Raw genomic sequence first — 13,047 nt, 5'->3', positions numbered from 1 at the left:
CCAATGCTTTATTATGAAAAGCTAAGGCCAACACTTCCTCTCTCTCAAGGCCATGAGGAAATTCCCACAGACTTGTTTGGAAGTAGGATGTACCCTCTCGTCACTGCCAGCTCTGGCTGAGGTTTTCCCAGGAAGAGCCATCTGCTGCATGTAATGAAATAGTCCCTCTTAAAAGTCATACTGTTCTGTGATCAGACCCACTATGCTAAGGTCACTTCAGCAAAACAACACTGAAGCTTTCAGCTAGCTTCTCAGCTCTGAAACAACATGCATAAAATGAATGTCTTCTGTTGTGTAACACAGAGTCAAACCACAGGCCTGGCCCACTGCTAGAATTTAAAGAAAGAGCACTCAAGGGTAAGTGCACATTTATGGTTTGAGCGATCAGATTGTTATTACTTTTAAAATTACCTGGGTCCTTTTTTCTCCTGTGCAAATAGAATGCATATCATTATCGTTGTGGATAGATAAACAAAGAAAAGCAAGTTAGCTTATCCTTGATGCACTACATTAATATAGTGATTTAGACTGTTAATAAACAGGAAATATGGTTTGTTATTTGCTTCTGCTAAAGTAAGGTAACTTTTGCTTGTCTGGATAGATTATTTTTTTAAAACATGTTGCATTTAGAATTTTTCTAGGAGTTTCTTGTACCATTTCCGCAAGATAAACAAAACAGCAAAAACTGTATAAAAAAGCAAGCAACTTCTCTAAAGAACATGCAAATGAGTCTACGTATCCTGAAATTCACATCTGATCCTTCTGAAGTATATATTGCATAGTCTAAGACTCATAAGGCAAGAATTTCCTTCATACCTGAGAAAAAAGTTTGTCACTTGGTAGCATGTAGAATATTTATTAGGCGAGTTGCATGAATTGCTCATGCTAACAGTGCCAGATTCTTGACAAATGTTAAAAATAGATTAGGACAGATCAGTGTTACAAATTGTGCTGTGATTGCTTATTTTAATTACGCTATATTAAGGTCATTGTTAGATGTATGCAGAGACAGTCATTTATCCTGCTCACATGTAGCTATCAAATTCCAGATGTGATGTTTTCTTTATCAGGTGGTGCTGTTTGCAATGGGTAGTACACTAATGTCATAAAGTTGTCAAAAAAACATGGATGCAGGAAGCAGAAGGAGCACAACATATCCCAGTATGTTTTGCAAGGACATATTTCCCAAACATCTGCTATCTGAATAGCCAAAACTTCACTGATGTTTTTCTTAGGCAGATTTTGTTAATACAATAGATGTATGAGAACAGCTTTAGACAATACAGGATTTTGTAGTTTAATTTCAGACACTGCATGTTCCTTCACCAGTCTGCTGCTCTGAATGTTTGCTTTGAGTGTAGTGTCTTGAAGGATGGATTTATAGAAAAATAACATAGTTATGGCTGGTGTTTGTGTTCCAGCATTAGGGGTACCAGACAGAACCAAGTCAGGCAGAGCTACTGTGAGGTACAGAAATAAATAGAAAACAGTCTTTGTAAATCCTTGTATGCATGAGCATGAAAGAGCATGCACTGCTCTTGCACCACCAAATGTTAGACTCCATAGTGAGCAAACTGCCATTTAAATACTTATAGCCCTGCCTTATAAATGGAATACACAAAGTTTTAATTGACTCTAGAATTCCAGTTTTTGTTGTCTTGGAGATTTTAACCTTTACAGCATAACAGCATTTCAGAATGTAGGCATGGTCACAGCACTCTGGAAAACGTTTTTATGGCTTTCTGGCATAATTACTTTGGGAAGCTTCTGTAGACTAGGAGTGGAGGAAATCAGGTAAGAAATTTCATGTGGAATTTGATTCTATCAGTGCTGATGAATGCATGGGAAAAAAAAAAGATTCACTGGAACAAGACAGTGTTGTAACATTTAAAGAAAAACTTTTAATAAAAGCTTTGATTTCTTCTAAAGGAAAAATTTAAAAAGAGAACATGAAAAATAAGCATTTAAATAGGGCAAACCATGCCTGGCAACCTTTTTGGAAAACTTGTGTGTTTCCAGTAATAAATATAAACATATTGTATATGGTTTTGTACAGAGGATATAATGGAAATCTAAGTTGGTGTGTAATGTCTGTGTTATTACATAACAGGAAAAGTCTATGTTTGTTTTGTTTCGGAAGAAGAAAAATACTAAACTTACGGAGTTTGCTACAAAGTAAAAAATCTCAGTTGAGAGAGGCCCTGGATGAGGTAGTGAAAAAATGTGTGCATTCCCAAATGTAAAACAGGCATCAGGCTGTGAAGGAGGAGTGGATGGAGTTATGGCTATTGATTTATTAGGGGAACACTCAGCTATACAAAATGTATGCAAACTCTTTGCAAGAAAGTTAAGGTATATTTGAGAAGTATTTCCAGGGAGAATGGAAAAGGAATTAGCTTTAGCCTTGGAACATAACTGTGCTTAAGTAGGACACTAAGGTTTCACAGAGGTTGACAAGGTGTGTACTATCCATACGGTGCCATAGCTTGTCATTCTGGGAAGGATCTGTGAGATTATTTGAGTAATCTGGCCTATGATGTTTTTCTGCAACCCAAGAGTCAGGGTCATAAAAACACAAGCGTTGTTAGCAGGAATATTTCATTTTAAGCTACATTTCCTACACACATTATTTACTATGCATGCTGTTGCAGCTAATGTTGCTGTTTTGGTTCTCATGTACATATTAGGGATTGCTATGAATTTCTGCCTGTGGTGTGTGGCTTTCCATGCCTCATCTTACACAGCACAGTCATATTTTTTGACAGAAATGCAGACAAAGTCCTCTTTTCCCTGAGCACTGAAGAAATCAGTTACTCTATGTTCAAGCCTTCCTGCAGCCAGCAGTTCATCCCAGACTTTCCTGTTTACATCTGGGTGTTCCCTCAGGACTGCCCAGAGTTCTTGGTCATGCGGACCAAGAACGTGGCCAGGCTGCAGCAGGATCCCGTTCTGCCCCACGTGCTTGTGTTGTCTGTCTGTGCCAAACAGGGAGGAACAGGGTGTGCACGGAGGGGCAGGGGCATGGGGACAGACCATCTGGCTTTCTGATTGGATCTGCAGAGTATATGATTATTTCTGTACATCATAACAAAAGATTTTGTGGTTATTAATGTTTCGGTTTGGAGATCTTTCACTTTTATCTTAAATGAGGTCTAATTATATCAACTGGCTTTTTTTGTGGTTAAGCCACTTGGCAATGTAATATCTCTATGAAGAGATGCATGAAAATTTATACAGTGTGCCCAGACAAGTCGAGAAGTAGCTGTTGATAGCTCTAAAATTTAGCCGGGTAGTCTAGGGGGTAATAATAGTTTTTCAAAAGGAGAAATCCAGATCCAATAGTCTGGCCTGTGAGATGGAGGTGTTAGTAGGGAACTGCTGGCACGTGAGGAGTTTGTTGTCTCAGACCAAGTCTCTGGGAGCAGTGAAGCACAGAAGCAAATACAGCACTGACTTTCTAAATGAGAGCAGCCTGATGAAGAAGTGTTAAAATAGTGGGTGTTCTGTATGCATCCACATCTTCCTCAGAGACACATTCATAGAAAGGAGAAAGGTGCTCTCTGCATGTAGGTATGTGTGCAAAAATTCTGTGGAAGTTCACCCTTGATCAGCTGAGCAACAAGCATCTGCCAGATTTTGTGTGGCCCTGTGAGTGTGGACAGTGGCAGATAAATTACTGGAGACATGGTCTGTGTGATCTCAGGCTATTGCAAACCCACATGATTTATGTAGCTACCCATTTTTCTCTGTTTTGGGGTATCCAGAACCCATATCAACATGGGGTAAAGAGACAAAAGCATTAGTTGATGGAAGGGTGTTTCTAAATGTGAAACACGGGGGGAGACGGGATATTATCGGTTTAATTCCACCTGTGTGTTAAGCTGAGATAACTCTTCGTGTGGGCTCATGCATGTGGTTCTTGCCCACTCCTTTGCACTGCAGTGGGTGTAAACTGGGTCATTTGCAGAACACCTACATCTGCACAGGGGTTTTTGTGCACTGATGTGGAGCTTTTAACCTACCCAGACAATGCTTTGGTCATCAAGGTGTGTTCACAGATAGTGGTTGTGCTGCAGTACTGCACAAGGTTTAGGCATAGATCGTGTGAGCATTGTGCCAGGCAGCACAGGAGTGACAGAATGATCCCTGGCCCAGAGTGCTGGAGTGGTGCTGATAAGGAGGGAGACAACACATGGGTAGGGTGTGAGAGGTCCTGTGGAAGGGAGGTAGGAGCAAGTGCATCCCAAAGATAGGAGTAAATCCCATTGAGTAAGGGTGTGGGCTGAGTAGGACTGTACGAAGAACAGAGATTACATGATGAATAGGTAGTAAATGAGAATAAAAACTTCAGAGAGGTAGGGGGGGGAATTCTTTTCCACTGACTCTAAAGGACATGAATTCTCTCCTGGACTAAAATGCATAAGTTTTCTGTAGAAACTTATGTAGTAACTTCTGTGAATGTAAAATTGCTTACAGATAAGATTTCCATTTTTATAACTAAAAAGATTAGGTTATAACCAAATAAAGTAGAAAAAAATATGATGAAAGAGAGGAAAATGAATGTCCACTTTTCAAGGTTAATCAAATCTGTATATTTTTGTCACTTAAAAAATTTCTTTGCTGACATTAGGATTAAGTCCACCATTTTCTTCTGAAATCATTTAGAAGTGGCTTTGGTTCCAAAAGCACCTGCTAAGTGACTGTTTTAGCCATTTTGATGCTTTTTTCCAGCCATCTTTTTGCATAATGTTATTTGAAACAGATTCTTTTTTGTGAACACTATGATTACTTCCTGCCATAAATGGATTTTGATGAACCAGCTACAAATGTCTTTGCTGCCTATTGCTGCCTTGTTCATCTGACTATTCGAGTTTTTAATCAATTTCTCCTAACTCCTACCAGCCATAGTTCTCAGGTTACTGTTTCCTGATTTGTTTTCCCTTATCCATAGTTCCGAGGTCATTGAGTTTAGGCAGCATTGGACACTGGTGGCATTTCTTCATAGGATTTGAAGACAGACCTAAGATATGGGTGGAGGAAGGCCAAAGGATTGGCCAACATGGACAGGGGTAGTGAAGAGGAAATTCAAATTTTATCTGCTCAGCAGCAGTTATTTGTGACTGAGGAATGATCTGTTATGGAGGGCAAGAAGGCCCAGCTGCAGAAGGGGTTAAGCTGGCTTTTTATTTATATAAGGTACCAGGAAAACTCCCCAACAGTCTGATCAGTAAGAGATGGAAAATATGTTTACAGATCACTGGAAAACCAGAGTAGGCATCTTTCTTACCATTGCCTGCTAAAACCTGGTGGTGCTAATTTTTCCTGTGTGGCTCTGCTTCACTGTGCTCCTGTCATTTGCTTGTACCTGACTGAGCAAGTAGCATCAAGAGCAAGAGATGAGACAAACAGCCAGGAGAACCTTGTACATTTAAATGCTCCCTCTTGTCATCTTTTCACCAAGTGTTCAAAACCCAGTTAATTAGGAACTGAGTTTATTTTCAGCTGAGTAGTCAATAGCTGATGATGAACCATCATCTTCTCCCATTCATCTTTTCTCAGTGAATTTCATTAAGCATCTTCTGTCACAAGTTTTCTTGAGGAACTGATATGGTGTTATACTAACAGTGCTCTTTCCAGTTTCTATATAAATTCATTAACTGAAATTACAGTTTTATCTAGTATCTTCTACTTTCTCCCTGGATTAAAAAAAAAAAAATATCTCTTTATCTTATGTGGAAAACCACCGTTTATTGCAGTTTTCCTTATGGAACATTATTTTGCTTTAAATTCCATTGTTGGATCTGACAGAATGTAATCTAATCTAATTTTCATATTGAGAAATTTGACAGCTCTTTTCTCCTTGATGTCAAAATGCAGCTGAACTAAGATAATGATAACTGTGTAGTGCAATTGGTTTAGTAAAGAGTATTCATGAAGCAATCTGCATTTAAAAAAAAATGTTGCCAAGGCTCATTTCAGCTGGGAAAATTACCATGCTTTTAAAATAACTTATACCCTCCACAAAAGGGGAGGGAGGCATCTGGTCTTCTGAAAAGCAGAGATGAAAGCAGATTTGAGAAAATGCAACAGGGAACATTAGGCAAATACATATTTAAGAGGAGATGGGTGAATGCTGGGGGGTAATTCCATGGCACTGTAGTAAAATGGGTGAGGAAAAGATTAATCTCAACTGCTCCATTTTTTTTCCTGTTAAATATTTATATTCCTTAGAGTTGAAATGGAAAGGAAAACATGAACAGAGATCTGAAAGGCTGAAAATAATGGGATCCAATTCCTTTTTTTCTTCAAGCTTTTGTTGCAGGCAAGGTCTAGATTGTACTTCAAAGGCCTGCATGAAGCAAACATAGAGTATTGGCCCTGGGCCAGGTGACAGGTGTCAACATTATTTAAAACCACTGCAGTTTGCACTAATTGTTCTCTTTTGTCCTCTTTTGCATAGAAGCCACTATTACGTTGGGTTTTGAACTAGACTGCCCCTCAGGCTCGATGATGGTAGCCTGAGGAAGCCTGCACACTAGTTTCCTGCCCTTTACCCCCTGCGTGCATAGTCATAGAATGGTTTGGGCTGGAAGGGACCTAAAGGACACCTAGTACCATCCCTCCCTGCAGTGAGCAGGGACTATTTGCAACTAGATCAGTCTGCTCAGAGCACTGTCCACACTGACCTGGAAGGTTCCCAGGGATAGGGCATCCCACCACCTCTCTAGCCAACCTGGTCTGGTTTCTCACCACCCTCAGCATAAACAATTTCTTCCTTATATCAGCTCTCCTCTCCTCTCCTCTCCTCTCCTCTCCTCTCCTCTCCTCTCCTCTCCTCTCCTCTCCTCTCCTCTCCTCTCCTCTCCTCTCGGCAAGGCTACCACAGCTTCGTGGTCCAAGTGTAACCAGAGAGGCTGTGCAGGTGTGCTCAGCATGCACAGGAGCACACACAGATGTTCTGTGCTGGGGGAGGGTGCTGCTCTGGGTGCCCCATCTGCTGTTGTTTGCACTTATTTGTGTGCTTCTAGTCAAACTGATTGTCACAAAACCTAACGCTGTCCCTTCTAGTAACCTTCCAGCTAACCACCTTCTCTTCCTGCTTCTGCCTTCCAGGTAACTCTGTGGAAAGGTGTCTGTGGTGGGGTTTGCCCAAAGGAAATGAAAATGCACCAAGCCGCTTTCTGCTCTTTCCATGAGAGGCAGATTCCAAGCAAGCCATGCAAGCCCCTTGCTATTTAGCCATTAAGCTCTAATGTAGCTCCTGCATATTTTCGTGCTGACTGACTTTGATCGGTGTCTGCAGTGGACTGTGACACAAAGCTGGGTGCTGACAAGTCCAATGACTGCTCAAAAGGGCATCAGGAAAGGTTGCTGTGCAGGGCTGCTTCTGGCTGGTGATCTTGCAGCCAGGAGAGAGACACGAGCTAAAAAAGGTCACAATGGGAGAAGCAGAGAGAAAGGAAAAGCAGAATGAATAGAGGTGTCTTTAAATGTCTTCAGATTAGCAGAATGGCAAGAAAGTTTTTCCTCTTGTTCTTCATGTTTAACCAGATCTGTGAATAAAAATAGGTCACTGTTTTTCAGAACTTTTAGTCTGGCATTCTTCATGAGATCAAGTTTGCTTGAGATTCACTTCTGCTACACTGTTTTCCCTGATGAATGGATCCCTCAATAGTGGAAGAGTCATGCTGTGATGAGTGTACATCTCGAGTATCTAATATTCAAAAATCTGGGAATGCTTAGGAAACAAGTTTTGAGGTTTTGTCTGTGGTGTTTTTTTTTTTTTGGTGGGTTTTTTTTTGTTTGTTTTTTTACAAGAAGAGAGAGAGAATTCCATACTTATTTAGAGTCAGCTAATGGAAGCCTTTTGGTGTGTTTCACTTTATTTTTAGGTAAATTCTGCATTGCCACACCATTTTGTTCCTGCACACTTTTTTGAAAGTAGGAGTCAGTACAAACAGGAAGCTGAAGCCAGCCAGCCTCCTTTCATTATTCTCTCATCACAGAAATTACAAACATCAGCTCAAAATCCTATAGACTTATCTGAACAGAAAGAGCCAGTAAAATCTAACTCAGCTGATTGCTCCAGGTATTTCTACAAACAGATTTTGAAATTCATGCCCCTGTGATACTTATTAAAGGAACAGCCTACTCTTTTGCCAATGTGACTGCCCAAGTAGCAGGTGCCTGGTACCTGTAGAAGTCAATGCAGCTGTGAAAATCTATGTTGTCTAAAGATTGCTGTTGGCATTTAGTAATGTCTAAATGATGTGTGCTAAAGCCTCTTCTGTACTGTTACATGTATGTGCAGATTTATCTAAGAATTTGTTTTCCTAGCAGACATTACTCCAGTTACAAGGTCCTGCCATTAAATGTGGTTGCATAGATAGCTGGGTTACAGTTACTGCTTTATTGTTTGATCTTGATTTTTAACAAAAGATGTCTTTTTGTTTGAAAGTGCTTGCAACTATTTGTCAATTGACCACCTTTTAGAAAACACACGTGCCCATTTTAGAAGTAATTTTAAACTTTAGGTTTCTTTGATTTTCAGGTGCACAGAGCAAGATCCGCACTTCATTAACAGTACCTGGAAACAGTGACAGCTAGAATGACCTGCTGTTCAACGTTTGTAGATCTGATATTAGATACAAACCTCAAAGCTTCCATGGAATTAATTGTTGGCTTAAATGACAATGTGGGAGACTTCAGGGTAAAATGAGTGGAACGAGAAACATTTAGACTTAGAGCTGTGAGGGTGGCCCCCTGATGATTTCAGCAGATTCTGACTCTTCAGTGAGCAGTGGTTTGCTGCTTGAGAAGCTCAGAGAAGCAGAGGTAGTGTCCCCATTTGAGAAATCCCACAGACACTTGCCAGATAACATGGATGTAAAAACTGTATTTAAAACCCAGGAAAATGTTTCCTGCCTGAGGGATTTCTCGGAGAATGGTGATGACTTAATTCCTTTTAACAGTGTGGTCGGTGTCACTGCTGGAGAAGCAGAGAAATGCTGCAGCAGACAGGTGCATTCCCACCCCACAAATGTGATCACTTCACACAAGGACAACTGTTGCCTTAGCACGGAAGACTCTGAATCTGGTCAGTCTCTGGCAGATGTCCAGGCATGTAAAAAGACTGGGCTCTGGAGACCCCCAGCCACGGATACCCTGTTCAGTGAGCAGGCAGATACTCCCACAATAAATAACAATTATCTTGTAAAAGATGATTCTGAAAATTCTGCCACTATTCTGGATGTTTATGCAGAGGAAATTCCAAGTGTAAGCGATGACTTTTCTGATGATGACCTGGAGTATTTTGAATGTTCAGATGTACTGACAGAGCTTGAAAATGAAATCTGGAAAAAGAAGTTAGAATGTTTATTAGAAAATGATGATGAAGATGATTTAAAACTGAGTAAGGATTGTGATGGGTATGCTTACTTCCTCAGTGAAACGCCTTGTCTGTTCCAAGTGTCAGATAACACTACGCCTATGGATACCACCATTGGCTTCTGTAGTGATCACTCAAAATTTGAAGGAGTAAATGTAAGGAGAGACCCCTCTATGTACAGCCAGTCAACTGTGCAGGCAGAGATGACTCTCACTGTTGGACACCACCGAGATAAAAGTGCCAGTCTGAAAGACAAAGAGAAGTGTAAAGTGCCTGTTGCATCTACAGCCATTGAAAATGACCATCCTGGAACTGAAAAAGAAAACAATGGAAGTGTCCACTCAGCTGCAGGTTTCTCAAGTGATGAATCAAAGAACAAGGATTATGTACCTGACAAGGTGGACTCTTCTGCTGGTGGCATAGGTGCTTCTTCCACAAATCAGGCTTCAGAGACAATGTCAGAAAGCAGTGTGGACAAGGACGCGCTGGGTGAAAGCTCATTGCTGCTAGAGGAGGAGGCAAGAAGTCTGCCAGAGGAAAATGTAAAGCATGCTGTCTGTACCTTAACAGAAAGCCTAAGAAGAAACCTTTTAAAGTTGTTAAACCCTAAAGAACTTTGCAGATATGTAAGCAGTATAGGACAGTCTTTTCAGACTGCAGCAGAGGTTAGGAAATCCACTGCTCTGTGTCCCAGTCAGGAAGGTGGCATTTCAACACAAATCCCTGAGGAGCCAGAAAGCTTGCAAGAGCAGGCTGGTTTGTGTCATACAGAAGGGGTAGATAAAGACTCTGATTGGGAAAGGAAAAGGACCTGGGGCCTCTCTGAGCAGAATCAGATGCCAAATGGAAACATCTCACCCAGGGTAAGTAAAGTGTTTATCCTTTAATAGAAAGAGCTTCTCTACTGATTTGAATGCATGTTAACTCTTGTTTGTCATAAAATAATCTGAAATTTAAATTTCTTTGAAAGATTCTATTCGTGTACTTCTGAATGACAGCTACGGCTGGGAAGGAAATCTGGTTTTGAAAAAGGCCCAAATAAACCATAAGCTGTTCTAATTATAGAGTGAGACTGATAATAGTAAGAGGCACCAATGGGACTCTGGACAGCTGGATAGGGAAATCTGATATGTAGACTATTGCACAGGTCTCATCAAAGCAATGTTTCTTTCAACTCAGAAACCTTCTCAAATGCCTATTCTGAGCAGAGAATGTTTTAACTTATTTTCAGTTTATACTCAAAGAATAAAATTGTCATCCACTTTGGTGCTGGAAATCTAAAACAAATCCAGAGAAGATTGCTATGAATAATAACAAGGAGGGGAACGTAATTCAGAGAGTTCATGTTTCAAAGGTGGATGGAGCTTTGCTTTTTCCAAATAAAACAATGAAAGAGTAGGATATCCCAGTTTAAATGTAAAAAAACATGTAAAACCCCCCAAAACTCTAAAGTGGTAATCTTCATGTATTTGCATATTTTATGCTGTTGGTAGGAAATCAATGGGGGAAATTGATATGGTTGTACAGACTGAGGTGATGCCACACCAGGTTTCATAAGTGGGAGAACTTGATCATGCTTTTTACTTCACAGAATAAACACTCAAGGTATATAAATAAAATTAAATCATAAATAATCTTACTAGCAGAACTAATGATGGGGAATATCTTATGATGGGGAATACGCTCTATTGAAATCAACCTGCTGAGACTTCCCTGATGGTATGCATTACCATGGGGTGCAAGAGGGATTTTTAAATTTTTTTCTAAGTGCAGTACAATAATTTAAATCCCAGAACCCTCTCAGCAAAGAGCAGCTGCTCTGTTACTGTAAGTGCTGCTGCCAAGTTCAGATTGACCAGCTAGACTCTTGCTACCTGCAGTCAGTATATATTTCTGCCGTTTGTGTCTCCATGACCAAAACTGTACATGAGATTAAAATTAAATAGGAAAAAAATATCAGTGTACAAAGAAGAGATAGAGGTGAGCACAAACCAAACCCCCAGTTTTAAAGACACATGAATGAAGATGACATTCAAAATGATGTGGTCTTGAAAATGGGTTCAACACAGGCATCCCATCTAGAAACTACTTTTTATAGCACAAGGAAAATGTGGACAGCTTCTCACAGCTCCCATATCATAAGCCTGAAGCCTCTCAGCAGTCTGCCATGTAACCTAAGAAAGGCAAGAAAGAATCATCTCTGGCTGCACAGGTTGATGTAGAAGTGCCCTGTGGTATGAGCTGGAGCTCAGCATTGGAGACAGCTCTGCTAGGTGAGGGACTTGTAGAAAACCCCCAGCTGACCACTTTGGAAGGGCATTCCATTTTCCCTCTCCATGTGGTGAATCAGGTCTGCTGAGAGGTACATAGCAGCCACAAGAACCACAGCACTAATTACCCAAATATTTACACTTCCCCTTAGTGCCAAGTTGCCTTTAGCTGGAACAACCTTTGCAGTCTTGTGCAGCAACTGCTGTTCTGGGTGACTTCTCCTTCTGTTAGATGGTTAAGGTGGGAAGCTCCTGACTCCTTTCATGACCTCATAGTCTAGCCACAGGTGAAATTCCTTCATTTATCTAATGCTTCAAAGCAACTTCATTAATAATAGGTCCTAAAAGCCAACTGTGGCAGCTGTATGACATTTCATACTGTACAGAGAGCCAGGAGGCTTCAAGTTTGCAGCGTGTCATTCAAGAGCTGCTCTCTGTTCAGTGTTCAGTCAGCACCCTCAGCACAAGAAACTGGTGTCACTCCAGAATTGCAGAGACCATGTCTAAGGCCTGCTGAATGCCAGTGATGTTGGTGGAGTCCTGCTGGAACTAGCAGGTTCAGAGGGGTTCCAGGGCATAAGCAAAATGCTTAATGTTTACACTGACACCCCAGGAACAGTGGCATGTGGTGTATGTATATTTCTAGAGCTTTTTTTCTTGTGCTGATTAGATTTACTGATCATGTTGCCACTATTTTGTTTTCAGTCATGTCAGAAAAATCTGTTCTTGTAAAATTTGAGAAGTCCTTGGTTTGACCTTCCTGAGAAATTTACATCAGTTCTAGATAATTTTAGATTTCGTTGTACAAAAAGGAGAGAAGTGGAACTGACACAGAACTTCCAAGAAGTCAGGTAATCTGGTTTCACCCAAAAAGCATTTGTGTCCATCACATAGTACCTCTGCTTTGTTAGATTTCAGGGTATCCAAAACTGCAAGGACTGCCCAGGACAGTGAAGCTGTTTGTTCATTGGGCTGTGGGCCCTGTTCATTGTTGAGCTGGCAGCTGTCTGCTGTTGGGTGTCATGTCCCAGGAGCTGCCGACTGTAATGGACAGCTGTGATGTAGTGTTCCATTGCTGGGGCAGTCAAGCTAAAGCCAGCAGGGTTTCCCAAAAAACGTTTGAAGGATTTGGATATAAGTGCTTTCAAACAAAAATAACTTGGAGCTGATTACCACATACCCTAGGAGCAAATATCGCTGTTAAATATAAATTTAAAATCAGTAAATGTGCTACTATGAGGCTTCAAATGGTATTCCCTTCTAGATATATTTCTGTGAAATGCAGGGCAAGGCACTCCATTACAAGCCCTATTTTGCCACTGTATTAATTTCCCAGCCATCCAAATGTGTGTCGAGACTGCAGTGCTGCATGTCTATAAATGCTTGAGA

The 13,047-nt window shown here is 40.7% G+C and overlaps 1 protein-coding gene across 7 annotated transcripts in view; it reads left to right on the top strand.

Annotated features, from left to right (window-relative positions):
* ALPK2 (alpha kinase 2) overlaps window positions 1-13,047 on the top strand; it is a 117,501-nt gene that overhangs the window by 45,015 nt on the left and 59,439 nt on the right. For 3 of the 7 annotated variants that reach the window (XM_071729763.1, XM_071729764.1, XM_071729765.1), the window contains one exon: window positions 8,552-10,251. In XM_071729763.1, the coding sequence (XP_071585864.1) occupies window positions 8,767-10,251 (1,485 nt within the window). In that variant the 5' untranslated portion in view covers window positions 8,552-8,766. Of the gene's footprint in view, window positions 1-118; window positions 358-8,551; window positions 10,252-13,047 lie in introns of those variants that run through there. The other 4 variants (XR_011723102.1, XM_071729766.1, XM_071729767.1 and 1 more) reach the window with 3 other exon arrangements.

This window comes from Heliangelus exortis, chromosome W (assembly GCF_036169615.1).
Source record: "Heliangelus exortis chromosome W, bHelExo1.hap1, whole genome shotgun sequence".
In the NCBI taxonomy this organism is placed as follows: domain Eukaryota; kingdom Metazoa; phylum Chordata; class Aves; order Apodiformes; family Trochilidae; genus Heliangelus; species Heliangelus exortis.
This window is presented reverse-complemented; position numbering and strand designations above follow the sequence as displayed.